The sequence below is a fragment of the Podarcis melisellensis genome (assembly GCF_964234715.1).
Source record: "Podarcis melisellensis genome assembly, chromosome: 3".
Classification (NCBI taxonomy): Eukaryota; Metazoa; Chordata; class Lepidosauria; order Squamata; family Lacertidae; genus Podarcis; species Podarcis melisellensis.
This window is the reverse complement of record NC_138530.1, coordinates 32744739-32762254: the sequence shown is the minus strand read 5'-3', so window position 1 is coordinate 32762254 and position 17516 is coordinate 32744739. Positions and strand designations below refer to the sequence as shown.

The following is a 17516-nucleotide window of genomic DNA, read 5'->3' as shown; positions in this document are numbered from 1 at the left end:
GATAAAAGTGTGTATTGGCAATAAATAATGTGAAATTGAAATATGGAATAGACAGGAGGTTGGGTCTTTAGTCTTAAGACCAATTTATGTTTTATCGTTTGTTAAGAAAATTATGTGTCTATGGTTATTCCTGTGTGTAAAAAAGAAAAAGAAAGGTTGATTGAAGAACAAGTGTGTTTGGACTACTGCCTCTCCAAAGGCCTCCTTCTCCCTCCAAACGGAGAATGTTTGCAAGTTATCCTACGCTATGCACATTCGACACCACAGTTTTTAACCCAATTACAAACTAATGCCTGAATGCGACGATTTGAATGCAACTTCAAAATATGCACATTCACATTCTCGCACATTCAAAATATGTCCCTCTTTGTGTGTGTTTTAGCAACTGTTCAGGATACAAGACAGAAGAAAAAAGAACTTGAAGAAATTAGTTGGCTACCAGCAATGAACTTTACCTTTCTTGACTATTTCATTCAGAATTCCTTGCAGCTGTGAGGCATCCAAGTAGGAGGCCTAATAAAGAACATATGAGAAGGGCTTACAAATGCTACAAAAGTTGTATATTTTTTAAAACAACAACAACAAACTGTTTCTTCATAGATATAGAACTGAGAGGTTTTTCTGGGCAACCTGACCCATTCTTGGTAGTGATTCTTCATTCCCAAGGCTGCTGAGCACTTACATTACCTCTACAAAAAATGGCTTGATTCTGCTTTAATTTTTATTCTTAGATAATTCCCTTCTGAGATTTGGGGAGTTTGGTGGAGGTGGGAAGTATTCTTATTATTTATTTCATTTATGAATGACTTCCCAGGAGGCATCCCATGAAAGCAAGTTACAATAGAACAACCTATTTAAAACAGTTGCATTAAAAAAATAAAATAAACAACAGTGCACACACAAAATGGATTCAAATCCAAGACAGATACCAAATATTTTCAATGTTTTAGGTTTGTTGAAAGAGAAATGGCAAGTGCCCCAAAGACAAGAGAGAAAGCACTTGACTGTCTGATATACAACAGAAGGAGTTCCAATTGGTTGGGTTGCAAGCACACTAAGGGCCTGATTCCAGTATTGTGTAGGATGATCTCTGCAGAATGTACTCCCTTGCAGAATGTAGGGAATGAAGCAATCTTTTAGGTGTCCTAACCCTAAGCTGTATAGGGCTTTGTACACCAATACCAGCAACTTGAACCTAGTCCAGTAACTAATGGGATACCAGTGAAATTCTTTTCAGAAGTGCCGTAATACGATGGTAATATACCAGCCCAAAGAGAACAATTGAGCTGTCTCATTTTGCACTAGCTGCAGGCAGCTTCCGGGATTGTGGCGATCAAGATGTTCATTGGACTACAACTCCCATTTGCCTATTGCCTATTTATCTTGTGGACTGCCCTGAGATCTTTCGGCAAAGGACGGTATAGAAATCTAATAAATAAGACAAAGTAAATAATATTGGCCATACTGGGACACTGAGAGATCAATACAAGCTATGAGAGGCCGCAGGTTCTCCATCCCTGTTCTAAGGAAATATAATGCTTTGCACTGTTCTTTTGGTATCCGCAGATGAGATCGCATGGAGTTGTGCCTTTGCAATGCTGCCATAACGCCATGGCGTAAAAAGAGCTGAGAATCTGGCCTATTGCCCCTGCAGCTTGGAGTTGCTTGACTCACGAACCATGGAGAAACTTCCTTCGTTGCCCTCGCTGCTCCCGGAGACAAACCTTGCGCATTATTCGCAGCAGGCAGTGTCATTTTCACCTTTTATGCATTGATATAACTATTAGCTGTGAGAGGTCTATTGTGCAGAGGCTTTTGGCAGCAAATTTTTCTCTTGACTAAGTCAAGGAGTCCTTTATAACAGTTTATTAAGCCATTAAGAGCATCTCCTGTGAACACATGCAGCTCAGCTCAGAAAGAATGGGAATCAATTACCCAAACATTGACTGATGTCTGCTTTCCAAACGCAGCAAGTGCAAACTGGAAGTAATTCTGATCACAGTAAAATATGATATACATACCCACATATATTTGTAGCCAAGGGTTACTGCTAATTGCTTGTTTAAGGAACACCTTTCTCCCCTCAAGCAATCAGCCCCCAGCCATCTATTATGTTTTAGCCGGGTTCCTTGCCCTATTTGTTACAGCAGCTGGCAAATCAATAGAGTTTTGAGAAACCCACCTGAGATCTGCATTTGCTAAAGCTGAATAAAGAGCAAGACGGGAGACTTTTATTTCCCAATTCTACATGCCATGTTGATGCAGACAATTTTTTCCCCGTTCCCCATTCAACGCACCTGATTAGCATATCTTAGGAAGATGTTTTCATAGGAGTTGTCTTGATTCCACTTGGGCACAACCTGGATCAAAGGGAAGTGTGTGCGTACAAAATCAGTCACAAAAATCAGTCGGCATGAGACAGCATCTTATTTTTATTCAAACGACCCACAGATGTTTCAGGCAATTTAGAGTTAGCAACATTTGCACAAAAGGAGATTCAGTCACCTCCTCAAAAGTACGAAAGCGGGAAGAAATGTGATACAACAGAACTCTGTTCTCGGATTGTCAATTATCCCTCCTTTATTATCTGAATTCACTAAATTCCCCCCTGTGGCCCCATGTTAATTCTGGCAAATGTAAACTACATGCCTCCTATATCTAAACTCAGATTAACCACAAATAATTTGGATGTGCAAGCTCTGGCGTGGGCAGAGGACAGAGAAGGTTGCTCTGTAGTATTAATCAGGCAGGGAGCAGAGAAAGAGAAATTGGTGTTATTTTATGAAGGTTTTGTGCAACAGCAAGGCTTCAGAAACGAAAGCCCCAAGGATGACTACAATTGGCAGTCTTTCACTGGCAGGATGTGCCAGGTTTATGGAGCAAAACAAAAGACGAAATGAGACAAAAAGGATAAGATTGGGAACTATCAAAGCTGGGAGACTTAGGGCAGAATGCTTTCCACTGGCTGAGGGGCTGTAGCGTTTGATGGAAGCCCTGCCGTGCCTGTGGAGCACGAGACAAATGCTGTTACCACACACACACACACACACACACACACACACACACGACACCAGTTCAACACCTCACTGGCATGTTGACTCAGCACAGATTGGGGCGTTTTATGGGTGGTACAGGGGAGGGGCATACTAATGCTATATCCTGTGCCCCTTCAAGGCCATGCCCCCATCGACCAAAAAAAAAAGGCCATGCCCCCATCGACAATGGAACACTCCTGCTTCCCAGCCTGTGCCAGCCTCCACCAATCTAGTATCTTTCAGACATTTTGGAGCACAACTCCCTTTGGCCATACTGGATAAGGCTGATGGGAATTGTAGTCCAAAGCATCTGCAGGGCACCACAATGGCAAAGCCAGCGAGCCACTGGAGGCTGCTGCTGCCAATGTGTTTTTTTGTTTCCCTTGCTGCATGGCTTGGGCAGAAGAGTCTTTCCCCTTCCTCGGGTTGTCCTGAACCCTCATCCTAGAAGGACTGTGTGTTCTCCACAGCCATCCTGCCGAGCAGTTGTGTGGGTGCCATGTTGTGTAGGTTCCCCTTCCTCCCCATTGTGCTCATAAAATGGGGGTATAAGGGGCTTTGAAGCCAGGCCATGGGGATGGCTGAGGACTTTCAGTGGTGGCTCATTGCAATTTGGGGGCTTGGTGGAGTGGGACATTTTGGTGCCATCTCCCTACACAAAGATGCCCAGATGGAGCCAGTTGCTTGATGCAGTATATGGTAGTTTCCTTTGCTTCACCTAAATTAGATTAATCATCCAGTTTAACCAATGTAAATAAATTAATTGGCATGTTGAGAACATGAGTTGAGTGGACTCACTGAGAGTTCAGCACATTGTGAACAGACATGTGATTGCTTAGTAGTCATGTTTGTGACTGTCTTTCCACATGCCCAGTTCACAACACCCTCCCCTGTATTTGTTGTGGCACATTTCATCCCATTTTTAGACGCTTTAGATTACAATTTTATACCCACTGACCTGGCGGTAAGTTCCAGCTTCCTTATTGGGACCTACTTCTGAGTACATAGGATTGTGCTGCAAAAGGAATTCAATTTTTTTATCTTAAACAGCCCGTCATAGAGATTTGCAGAACAGCACATTCAACTAAGAATTAGTACGGCGAGAACCTGAAAACAGTTTAAGTGATCATCCTTTGAGGGTCATTTTGCTTTGCTTCACAACAGATAAGGGAGCTGTAAGGCAATGAGAACAATTTTGGTGGTATGGTTCCCTGAGGTGCCCTCAATAGCTAAATTATAGGCATGATGTACCCAAAGTTAAGAACATGAGACCCTGTGATTTCAACTGAAGGAATTTGAGCATGTTTCTCCCACTGAAATCAAAGGGACTTAAAGGCCATGTTCAGAGGATCATGTATTGACATATTAAATACTTCAGAGTTTAAAGAACTGTGGCCATGACTTAATAATTCTGGCTTGTTCCAAAGCTGTTAACCATTGTTCTATGGTTCCATGGTTTGGATGAAATGGGACACTACATTTAACTGAAGACTTCTTGGCTTGCATGAAGGAAAGAGGTGAAGGGGCTGCATGCACACCCAAAAGGCTCACTTATACCCCAGCTCTCTAAGCCATGATATGATTGTCCAAACACAGCCATCATATCCTTGTCTTTTGCTACATTCTGCTCTTTGGAAGAGTCTTGCTCCACTTCTAGTGCGAATTCTCCCTGTAAAGCAGTTTAAACAGCTACCAAATCATAGTTTGAACTTTCTTCTGTTGATCTTAAATCAGCTCTTTAACCTATTTTTCTCTCAGGGGGGTGTAAATGCTTCCAAAGATGAGGAAAAAAAGATTTGAATATACTTGACACAAATTTGGAGCAGGTCCCTTGACTTTAACAAGATCCAGACACTGTGTTTTTCAGAGCAACCCCAACAATGCTAAAAGTGTTATATTTTCTTCTTAGATATTGAGTATCACAGGTGGGCCTTCAAATACATGGCATTTAGCCTGTGGCCCTCCAGATGGTAAGTGGTCGAAGATGATTGGAGGTATAGTTTACCAACGTCTGCAGGGCCATAGAATCTGTTTTCCTGGTATACAGTACATACCCCTCAACTGTCCTGATTTAATCGGGACATCCCATTTTGGGGGACTGTGTCACCTGACTCCTGCGAGATCACAGCCCCGAAAGACACACGCCCCGATTTGCCTCTGGTACATGTTGGAAGGTATGACAGTATGGCCCACATAGGTGCCAACTCCCTGGGGCCCTGGGTGCTTGAGCACCCATGAAGAGGCCAGGAACCCACATATTCTGCTACCAGGACATGGCACCCATGGCCTTGGGCACCCACGGTCACAGGGCCAAGATGGCACTCCTGATGGCCCATTAGTTGTAGCAGAGTAAATGGGTAAGATTTCAGTTAGCCCAGGCATAGGCAAACTGGCCCTCCAGATGTTTGGGACTACAATTCCCACCATCCCTAGCTAACAGGACCAGTAGTCAGGGATGATGGGGATTGTAGTCCCAAACATCTGGAGGGCCAGAGTTTGCTTATGCCTGAGTTAGACGCTCACAACCTAGGGCCTGATCTGATGGTTCACATAGACCCTGATCCACCCAAGGGCCAACTGGACCCAAATGAATTTGGGGCCCTTACCTAATTTAAACCACGAATAAAATCAAGGTCAGGATGGAGGTAGGGGAAGAAGGGGGTGCTCCATTCCCCCCCCCCACACACAACTGCATGCTTTGTCAGGGATTAAAACCCTTATGAAATATGCCATTTGGAGGGAGCAGGGGAAACAGAAGATGCTGTGCCCTCCCCCCCCACCACATGTTTAATTAGGAGTTTAAATTAAACTCCTAAATTAATTAAACATGTGGAATGGAGGTTGGAGGGGGAACAGTCAGTCCTATTGGGTGCTGCTTTGCTTTGTGGAACACGCTGGCAAAGCAGACCCCTGCAGACAGAAGAATTCTATTTATTATTACATTTATGTCCCACCTTCCCTTCAGGACCAGATGCACAGCATGGGAGTCATTCTGGACTCACAGCTGCCCATGGAGGTGCAGGTCAATTCTGTGTCCAGGGCAGCTGTCTGTCAGCTCCATCTGGTACACAGGCTGAAACCCTACCTGCCCGCAGACTGTCTCGCCAGAGTGGTACATACTCTAGTCATCTCCTACTTGGACTACTCAATATGCCCTACATGGGGCTACCTTTGAAGACCAGTATGTTTCTGAGCACTATTTGAAGTGTTGGTGCTGACCTTTAAAGTCCTAAACGGCCTTGGCCCTGTATACCTGAAGAAGCATCTCCACCCCAGTCATTCAGTCTGGACACTGAGGTACAGCCCCGAGGGCCTTCTGGCGGTTCCCTCACTGCGAGAAGTGAGATTACAGGGAACCAGGCAGAAGTCCTTCACGGTAGTGGCGCCTGCCCTGTGGAACGCCCTCCCATCAGTTGTCAAGAAAATAAACAGCTACAGTGGTATTTCGGGTTAAGAACTTAATTCGTTCTGTTCTTAACCTGAAACTGTTCCTAACCTGAAGCACCACTTTAGCTAATGGGGCCTCCTCCTGCTGCTGAGCCGCTGCTGCACAATTTCTGTTCTCATCCTGAAGCAAAGTTCTTAACCCAAGGTAATATTTCTGGGTTAGCAGACTCTGTAACCTGAAGCGTATGTAACCTGAAGTGTATGTAACTGGAGGTACCACTGTATCTGACTTTTAAAAAACATCTGAAGACAGCCATGTTTACGGAAATTTTTAATGTTTGATGTTTTATCGTGTTTTAATATTCCATTGGGAGCAGCCCAGAGTGGCTGGGCAGGCTCAGTCAGATGGGTGGAGTATAAGTAATAAATTATTATTATTATTATAGCTCAAGGTGGTGTTCATACCTCTCCTCCTCGCTTTATCCTCACAACAGCCCTGAGGCTAAGAGATGGTGACAGGCCCAAGGTCACCCCATGAGCTTCACAGCTGAGTGGTGATTTGAACCCTGGTCTCCCAAGGCTGAAGCAAACCTTGCACAGGCTACCTGCCTCTCCTGCCAGCTGACTGCCCTACCTTTTGATTGCCCTGGTGAGGTCTTAATGGGCCAACCCATGGCAGGTTGATCTAGGGCTGTCTTGAACTATCCAAACTGGGCCAGATTGAGTCAATTCAGTTCTGGATCCAGGCTTCCAATAAGTAGAAGGCACACAGCGTATGTCACTGCTTCACATTTAAAGGCAAAACCACTTTCTACACCTACATACCTCTGTTACCACTGGACTCAGCTCAGTATTTGGTGCCCTAATAAACAAAAGGAAGAAGAAAAAGAGAGGACTGCATTAGGATAGAACAAGATGTCTGTGTTGCTAGTTAAACACTGAATACTGAATTCAGGTTCCCTGGCAGGCCTGCAGCAGAGATACTTTTTTCTAGGGTAAAAGAAGGCTGGAGTAGTCTGGAAATTGTGTTCTATGGTGCATAGTTAACTTACCATGCCAGAATGCAGCACAGGTAGACCTACAAATTAAACCCATGGTTACTGTATATCCCCGAGTATAAGCTGACTTTTTCAGCACATTTTTTATGCTGAAAAAGCCCCTTTCAGCTTATACTCAAGTGAGGGTCCTTTCGGGCTGTTCCTTCCTCCTCTGCCGCCTTTGCCGCTGTCGGCGGAGGAGGAATGAGCAGCCCAAAAGCAGCCCTTTTGGGCTGCTTGTTCTTCCTCCTCTGCTGCTGCTGACACCAAGAGGTTTGTGATGTGGTGAACTGGCTTATACTCAAGTCAATAAGTTTTCCCAGTTTTTTGTGGTAAAATTAGATGCCTCGGCTTATATTCGGGTCGGCTTATACTCGAGTATATACGGTATTTCATCAAGGGCATTATTTTTCAGATAAAGCACATGCAGAGGACCAGTGACGGGGGTAGATCTAAGAGAGGGTCCTTCTTCCCAGCCATTTGGTGGCTCAAAATCACACACACACAGACACACACACACACAGAGAGAGAGAGAGAGAGAGAGAGAGAGAGAGAGAGAGAGAGAGAGAGAGAGAGAGCTGCTTTTCTCCCCAAGAGCGTAAAGATTCAGTGTGAGTGTATATTTTCTCTTGGAAATAAAGCAGTTGGGATGGGTGGGTTTGGTGCAGACAAATGGCTGGGATGGAAACAACCAGCTCTCTTCCAACAGTCTTCTGCTCAGTCTGAAGTTACTGTCACATTCTTGGGTCACAATCCACAACCTAGCACTGAGGATTCAGAGAAAGAGAGCTAGGGAGCTATAATCTCCCACTCCTGGGGGAGATCTGGTCTTGCCTACTGCTATGGCTCAGAGCACCCTTCACCACCCCCATAAAAAATAAGACAAGAGTCCTTTAAACAATAGATACTGTTAATGAGCTCAGTTTCAGGGACATATCTGCATGCATGGTGAAAGTGATCACCCATAAACTGAGGAATGGAATATAAGAAAACATTGATAAAGAGATGCTGGCTTATGACAAGAACAGGCCTGAATGCCTGTCTACATACCTGTAGTTGTTTTGGTTCTTTAGAAAGATTCGTAGAATGAACTCTGACTCTTGCCCCCCTTGTGATATTTCTGGAATAATGATGTAGGTCCCAGGTCTCAACTGAAATATCCTAGTGACATCTCGTTGTTTTATGAATCCCTTGTTGTAAACGGTGGTTCTGTCCTGAGAAGCAATATAACGTGAGAAGAAATGAGCAGGAATTCTGGAGAAACTATCACAGAATGTCATCCTCTAATTTTTAAAATATATTATGCAGGTCAATCAAGGGTAGAAATGAGTTGGAGAAGGGATAACAACTTGCTGATGATAGTACAAACTGTTAGACAGAAGAACAAACTGCCTCAGAAAGGGGAGGATTTTAAATGGAGTTTGGATGGCCTCTTATCAAAGATATTGAAACAGAGAGGATTTCCTGCGTTGGCACAGAACTACACTAGATGACCTTCAAGGTACATTTCAACTCTGTTTTTCTAATCTTCTGCAAGATCAGAGGCACCTAACTTAGTTGTTCTTCCTCCAAGAGTAAACAGCAGGAGTGCTGGTGAACTGAATTCATGGTCCCATAGGGAAAACACTCAACTAGGTAAATTTACCCACTCTGAAAGAATGGCAGACGAAGTTGATTGACTGTATGGGACTGGCAGAAATGACTGGCAGAATCCATGACCAGGGAGAAGAGTTGGCAGAAGAAGATTGGAAGAAATTTAAGGACTATTTACAGAAATACTGCAATATTAATGAATGTTGAATGATGTTGGATTGAAATTAAGTGGTTTCTAGCTGTAATGGTTAAAAGAATATGGAAAAATGGTTTTTTATAAGTAAAAGTTTAAGCTTCAATAACTTAAGATGTTGGATAGAAAATAAGGTGTTATTTAGCTGTAATGCTACGAGATAAGGATTTGCTGGACAAATAATTTGAACTAGAAAACAAGAAGGGGAGGTATGAGGAGGTCAGGGAAATATGTTATTGAAATTAAGTTCTGAACTTTATGGGTTTTTAATACTTTTTCTTTTTACGTTTTTTTCTTAGTTTGTATAAAATTAAAAATCTTAATAAATATCTTATAAAAAAAGGAAAACACTGAACTAGGGATGGATGATTCAGTCTTGATTTCTCTCAGTTTCTCATTTTTCCAGTTTAAATTCAGTTGACCACATTTCAATATCCCTTTGTATACTTGGTTGTTGTTTTTTAAGTCCTCAGAAATGTACCATAATTTTGATGGGCATTCCTCCAGAAATTCACAATTCCGCAAGCCATTTTTTCTAATTTGGGTTTGTTATTTCACCATGCATACTTTCCCCTAATATGTGTATTTTTGTACTTGTTGGGGAGGGGATTGGGGTGGTGAATTTCACTGCAAAATTCAGACAAGCGTGGATTTCAAAGGGTGGCTACGTTTTTAGGTGTGCACTGCTTTTGGAAGTGTGAATTAGGCAGATTTGCATTAACACGAGAAGCAACCTGAATTCTTCTTCCATTGCTGAACTCCGGAAATCTTTGGTGAACCTCCATATATGGAACCCACACAAACACAGATTCCATGACCATATGCTTGCTACAGCTCTGGCACAGACTATGAACCTGATATCCATTCTCGTAAGAAAATGTCGTATCCTGTCACATTTGTTGCTGTTCCAATATTTTCATCAAGCTGGAGCAATAAATAAAATGCAACAGCTATTATTGTGATGACACATAAAGACAGCATAATAAAAACCCTTACTAAACATATTCTTACAAATACACTGGAGTGTATAAATCCCATTTAGAGTGGTTTCACAGTGTGGCACAATAATTTATGAGCCATGCCTTTGGAAAGGGTGGGGGAGAATATAAACTGCTGCCTTGCAAAGAGAAAGCGGGGGGAGCCTTTTTTTATTTTTTAGGGGAGCATGGCAGGCATTTGGACTTCGAGGCACGATGGATTAAAACTTCAGCAAACCTAAATGAAGACACTTCTTTCGGACCTAATGGAGTCATTTATATTTAAGAATTTCTTTTGTCATTGAGACATTCAGAGTGCCTTTATAATGATGTTTATAACAATGTTTTCAACCAATCGCCCCATGTCTTTGTAACACAGGAATCATTGCTACAAACAGAAAATCTTTTCTCCAAGTCCCCTGCACTGAGCAGCTGACAGTACATGCATCATCACACCTTTGTATTTCCCCCACTAACCAAACCTGCCATGTCTTAGATCTTTTAGGCAATTGGAAAGATCAAGATCTTTGTCTAGGATGAAACGTGAAATAATTATTCATTGGACACAGAGTCCAATGTCATCCATTGTGTTATTGTCATCCATAACATCGTGGAGAAAGGCAATCTTTACAGCAGCCACATCATGCCATTTGTTAGGGACTAATCCAGAATGCGGCAGCTAGACTGGTGACTAGGAGTGGCCTCCAGGACCATATAACACCGGTCCTGAGAAATCTGCATTGGCTCCCAGTACGTTTCCAAGTACAATTGAAAGTGTTGGTGCTGACCTTTAAATTCCTAAATGGTCTCAGTCCTGTACACCTGAAGGAGCATCTCCACCCCCATCGTTCAGCCCTGACACTGAGATCCAGCGCCGAGCGCCTTCTGGCGGTTCCCTCCTTACAAGAAGTGAGGTTACAAGGAACTAGACAGAGGGCCTTCTCGGTAGTGGCACCCGCCCTATGGAACACCCTCCCATCAGATGTCAAGGAAATAAGCAGCTACCCTATTTTTAAAAGACATCTGAAGGCAGCCCTATTTGGGGAAGTTTTTAATATTTAATGCTGTATTGTTTTTAACACTCAGTTGGGAGCTGCCCAGAGTGGCTAGGTATGGGTGGGGTATAAATAAATTATTATTATTATTATTATTATTATTATTATTATTATTATTACTCCTTCCAGCCCAGTTCTTAAAGGAGTCTTATTCTCACATATACTGGCCATTGTGCTACCAAAAACATTGTATGCATTATGTACAAGAAGGGGTGGAGAAAGCTTTTCAGCACAAGGGATGCAACCTCTTGCGGGAAATCTTCTGGGAGCCACAAATAAGGGCTAGGCCAGATGGTAAGAGGGCAGGGCAATGGATGCAAGTCTTACCTTCTTGCAGGGAGTTATATTCCAGCCATGCAAGAAGGTCAGAGGTTTCTACTCACAGACATGCCACACACCTCTCCATTCTCCTTCCAGGCATGAAAGAGGCATCAGACAGGGACACAAAAGTGCTTAAAGAGGGCAGGTGGCCTGAGGAGAATCCCAGTGGACAGAAAGGGCTGGTGAAGGACCATCTGAAGGACAGCCTCACCCCATATAAACCGTCCCAGACTCTGCGCTCATTATTTGAGGCCCTTCTATGTGCCCCTCCTCCATGAGAGGTCCGGAGGGTAGCAACATGAGAACGGACCTTCTCTATAGTGGCTTCCTTTTAAATGTGTCTGTGGGAAGGGAGGGGTATTGTTTTGCTGTTTCCCCCTGTCCACCCACATTGATTCTAGCCAGATTGGGCACATCAACTGGGTCATGTGTTCTCATAACATAGCACTTGCCTCTTTGGTAAGAGTGAACTCTAAGGCAGCCGGGGCTCTTACTATGGTTCGGGGGGAGAAACTAAATCTATGGTAAAATGCTCCTGAGACCCCCAGACATGGAACATTTACAAGAATGCTATTAGCACTAAATATCCTTCTCGGGGATAGTCCAGTTAAAATCTAATTAAAACCCCACATTTTTAATCTGTGCTTAATGAATAAGTTAACGAAATTGATTACTCAATTAATTATTTTAGTGCTAATTATACCTCTCTTGGATCAGATAACATTTCCTGTTTACTCTGTGCTGGTTCTTGCTGTTTCCTCCCCATGACTAGCATCAAGCAGACGTGTTTAATATACAAACCTAAAAAATTATAGGCGGCTGTGCTAACACCTCACCTAAGGATTATAGAATTGTAGAGTTGGAAGGGACCCCGAGGGTCATCTAGTCCAACCCCCAGCAATGCAGGAATTCTCAACTAAAGCCTCCAAGACAGATGGACAAGGACTTTTGTGCAGAGATCTTAAGCTACCTCTTGGGTTCTTGAACTCATTTCTGTGTGCTGGAGACTCTCCTCAACCTTTCTTGTCCAAGCCCCTCTTCTTATGGCAGAGGATACTTCCAAGGTCTCCTCACATTTTGGAAGCCCCTTATCAGACACTGCAAGGGGCTACTTTCAAAGCAGGCTATAAGTAGGAATGAAACTGAGTTGTTCACAAACAAAGAACCTGTATTGATCCTTGACCCTCATGGGCTGTGTTTGGAGGATAGACTGCACACTGGAGCAGGAACAATGGCAAGCTCTCCTCTCCATGTGTGCCCCACATTTCCTCCCCAAATCTGCTACTTAGGGTTAAGGGAACTTCCAGAACAGATCTGGGGGGGAGTACAGGGAGAAGAAGGAGGAAGAGAAGTTCCATGGTGCAGCCATGGTTCTTTCACTAACAGTCCTTTCACTAACAGAATTGCCTCATGGGGTACCACCCCTGGAAACTACTTGGATAGATTAGGCCTCAGTAAATCCAGTTGAGAGTGCAACTGCCTGAAGGCAAGATTAGCATTTTCTAAGTGAAAATAAATACTGACAATGAAAAGTAGGAGATGCTAGAGACAGTGGCGTAGCGTGGGTTGTCAGCACCCGGGGCAAGGCAAGTAATTTACGCCCCCTAACCCGTGGATTTGCGCCCCCTAACCCTAACCCCCAGATGTTGCGCCCGGTGTGGCCGGCCCCCCCTGAACCCCCCCATGCTATGCCACTGGCTGGAGATGCACAACAGGAGAGACATAATTATTCTGAAAAAGACACCCCAAGAGCACTCCCAGAGACTGATATCTAATATGATCTTAAAGAAAAGCTACAAACAGGCTACTTTAGTGTAATCCCAACGAGACGTGTGAGGAAAACATGCCTTTAACTGCCTTTTAAAGTCCAGCTTTGTGGAAATGTGTAGTTCAATGTCTCATGCTTCTAACCCACCATTATAGGCATGTTTTGGATTGGTTGCATTTCCTCCCCCCAACATCCTGAGTCTAGGGATGCTTATTTGGAAGCAAACCCCACCAGTGGTCAATGAGGCCTAGTATTACAGACAAAATAAATTAGAACATCCCTATTGATTATGCTTACTGGCTCTTTAAAATATTGGAAACAGGGAGTGTCAAGAAAAGCCTTTCTTCTGCTTCTGCCTTGACCAAAGTTTGATTTCTGCAGGCCTCCGGGCAGCAGAGAAAATTGGTTTCTGGCTCTTAGTAATGAGAATGAGAACATGGATTGAGTGCAACTGTTATCTGGCAGTGACTAGTAGCTCAAGGTCAATATGGCGGCCTGCTTAATTAACAGCAACTGTGCAACTCTTAGAATGCACATATTCAACTACTGGAAAGTTCCAGCCAGTTGAGCTTCTGACTGGTTGGGAAATTCTGGCCTGGTTGCTCAGCCATTCCCTACAAGATTGGGTTATTACTTTCCTCTATGCTTTACACATTCTTCCTAATGTCTGTGCTGTTCGTTCTTGTGGTGTGGGGTCAAGTACCTTGTAGATTAGACTAGGTCAATCTACTTAATTCCAATGTGTTGCCCTTTTGGTCAATTCAAGAAAGGTGGACACATTTTACTCCTATTAGCAAACTCAGGTGGTGAGTTCAGGCACCATTTTAGTCAAAACCAGGACACTGGGAAGCAAGAGCCCTATGGTTTTCAGGACTTCAAACGTTCATAAACCAGGCTGTTGATTGTCTACATGCTGGCTATATGCTGTATTTATAACAGTTTTGAATGCTTTAAAACAGGGGTCAGGCATTTTTGTTCAGCAGGGGGCCGGTCCACTGTCCCTCAGACCTTATGGGGGGGGGCAGACTATATTTTGAAAAAAAATATGAATGCATTCCTATGCTCCAGAAATAACTCACAGATGCATTTTAAATAAAAGGACACATTCTACTCATGTAAAAACACACTGATTCCCTGTCTGCCCGCAGGCCGGATTTAGAAGGTGATTGGGCTGGATCCAGGCCCCTGGGCCTTAGTTTGCCTACCCATGCTTTAAAATGTTTTAAATTTTGTTTTGTGGTGCTTTTAGGGGCTGTTCAATGTTACACTTTGTGTGTCACTTTCTGAGGTCTTTTATTCTAGAATGTGCCACAGGTTCCACTTGCAACTTCACTTTACAATTTTCAACTTTTGTCAAACCAACAGAAATCAGAACCTCCAGCCAAATGGCTAAGGAAAGATTCTGCTCTGCCTTGCAAGCTGCACTCAAGAGCAGTATATTCCTGAATTAACATTCTTAAGCGTGGAATGAAGTGCACACCTGAGGCTGTGTAAGCATCTTTATTTGTAGGGAGAGAAATTACCTAACCTGAAGCTTCATCCACACTATGTATTTAAGGCACTCTTGAACTATTTCAGCAGCCATAGCTGAGAGAGCCAGTGTGGTGTAGTGGTTAAGAGCGGTAGATTCGTAATCTGGGGAACCAGGTTCACGTCTCCGCTCCTCCACATGCAGCTGCTGGGCGACCTTGGGCTAGTCACACTTCTCTGAAGTTTCTCAGCCGCACTCACCTCACAGAGTGTTTGTTGTGGGGGAGGAAGGGAAAGGAGAATGTTAGCCGCTTTGAGACTCCTTCGGGTAGTGATAAAGCGGGATATCAAATCCAAACTCCTCTTCTTCTTCTTCCCCCAAAGAATCCTTGGAACTGTAGTTCGTTAGGAGTGCTGGGAATTGTAGTTCTATGAGGAGTAACTTCATTTCCCAGGATTCTAGGGGGCAAACCATGACTGCTAAAGTGGTATAAATGTGCTTTAAATGTGTAGTGTGAGCACCACTACTTCAAGAAAACTCCTCTCCCGAGGCAATGGTATACATTATTACTTCTGAATTCTTTAAAACTCAAGTATATATTGAACCTTCTCATGGCTGCAGAAGGGGATGGAAAGAGATAGGATGTTTGTAGCTAAGGGAAAAGGGGAGTAGATCAATGGCACCATAATTTTTCAGCGGTGGGGTGAGATGTGTTAAGATCTCAGAAATAAAAATAATGGTATATTTCACACTAAAACTACCATCCTAAACATTTTCCCTCCTGAAACAAGTCCTATATTGATTAATTTAGGTAATTTCTTTTCTATAGCATGTTTGAACCATATCCAAACTACGTAAGTAAGTCACTACACATTGTGCGGTGGCTTGAATCCATACGAGTTATTCTGAGGATGGAAGCCGGGGGTGTGGTGGTGGTGGTTATTCTAGATTAATTAATGCAGAGTAAATGAGGCTAATCTTATCTACATCTCCTGCCAAAATATCCAGGAGTTCTGCAGTGGGTGTTGAATGGGAGAGACAGAGCCAACAAAACAGTTCTCGTTCCAGCCTCTGAAGGACCCGGAAATGCAAAAATAGGTTTCGTTACATTTCAGAGACAGTGCTAAAGCTATCACTTGAAAATAATTGGGAAAAGGCAAAGCTATTCTCAAGGGGGGAAAGCAAAGAGATGTGGGCAGAGCTGGGCATGTGGCGCATAGCTGTCAACTTTTCCCTTTTCTTGTGATAAATCCTATTCGGAATAAGGGAATCTCCCTTTAAAAAAAGGAAAAGTTGACAGCTATGATGTGGCGCTTGTCATTTGGGAGGAAGGATAGTTTAGGGCACTGGGTAGGAGGTAGCACTGTTCATCTCTTTCCCTGCCATTGCAACCTGGAATTTCCCAGCCATCTTGAGACAAAACATGGCTGGTTTTCGGCTGAATCCAGCACATGAGGGTAGAACAATTTATACAGATGGCCAGGCTCAAGCATGAGCAGAACACCAGTTCTTGTCTGGTGTTATTTACCTTGAGTATTACAAAACGAATGCCTGGAGGTTCTGAAGGTTGTGGACTCCTTGTATCATTTACAAGTTTCTGTGTCAGTGATACCACAACATTGGAATTTTTCATGTCCGGCTCCTGCACCTGGATTAAATACCGAGGATTTCTGGAAAAGGCACCTGTTGCGAAAAACAATGATTTCTGTTATCAGACACATGCAGCAGAGTAGTGTGGATCAAGTGAGACGTCCCTCCTTTATCGCTTCCTTTTACATCTGCCTGCTGCATGCATGCCTTCATAGGATTGTGGTCCTGTGGGAAAGGCAATTCCTCCAGCCTGTCAATGTCTCTAGCAGGCACTTAACCAGCCCTGTTGCAGGAAGCTAGACATTCAATTTAAAAAGGTAAAGGACCCCTGACAGTTAAGTCCAGATGCAGACGACTCTGGGGTTGCAGCGCTCATCTCGCTTTACTGGCCGAGGGAGCCAGTGTTTGTCTGCAGACAGTTTTTCCGGGTCATGTGGTCAGCACGACTAAGCCGCTTCTGGTGCAAAGGTACACCGAAACCAGAGCAGTGCACGGAAACACCTTCCCACCAGAGTGGTACCTATTTATCTACTTGCATTTTTGGCGTACTTTCGAACTGCTAGCTTGGCAGGAGCAGGGACCAAGCGACAGGAGCTCACCCCGTCACGGGGATTCGAACTCCCAACCTTCTGATCGGCAAGCCCAAGAGGCCCAATGGTTTAGACCACAGTGCCACCCGTGTCCCTTGGACATTCAATTAGTGGTTACTTTATAAGAAGCCCTGATCCTCAGTTCTACCAAATACGGGAAGGCAATACATTCTCTGCATACAGCCAGAGATCCTTGCTAAACAGAGATTCCTGAAGCAGTAGCATTGTTGCAGGCTGCAATCCTTATCTATCAGGTGGAGGCAATCTGCATCTTTTGGCCTAATTCATGCAGGTGACAAAGGGGAAGAACGGGTAGGATAAGACAACGGATTGACAGAAAAGTGTGAGAGAAACCAGAACATGACCCCTAGCAGATTACGCCACAAGCTTGCGCAGCATTTTCTCCCACTCCTCCCCACCCTGCAGCCACATGTGCTTGCAAGATCTCCTCTGAAGGACCCCCAACTGCCCCACAGCATATTTTGAAGCAGTAGGAGGC

At 43.8% G+C, this 17516-nt stretch overlaps 1 protein-coding gene across 3 annotated transcripts in view; it reads right to left on the bottom strand.

The window, feature by feature from the left end:
• The window catches only part of CAPN13 (calpain 13), an 85180-nt gene that overhangs the window by 15537 nt on the left and 52127 nt on the right, over positions 1 to 17516 (bottom strand). For all 3 annotated transcript variants that reach the window (XR_014166244.1, XM_081903984.1, XM_081903985.1), the window contains 6 exons: positions 16366 to 16520; positions 8510 to 8673; positions 7248 to 7284; positions 3994 to 4050; positions 2298 to 2360; positions 456 to 513 (listed from right to left, as the gene is read on the bottom strand). Coding sequence is in view for 2 of the 3 variants with exons in the window: in XM_081903984.1 (XP_081760110.1) it covers positions 456 to 513; positions 2298 to 2360; positions 3994 to 4050; positions 7248 to 7284; positions 8510 to 8673; positions 16366 to 16520 (534 nt within the window). In the remaining variant the exon portion in view is untranslated. The remainder of the gene's footprint in view (positions 1 to 455; positions 514 to 2297; positions 2361 to 3993; positions 4051 to 7247; positions 7285 to 8509; positions 8674 to 16365; positions 16521 to 17516) is intronic.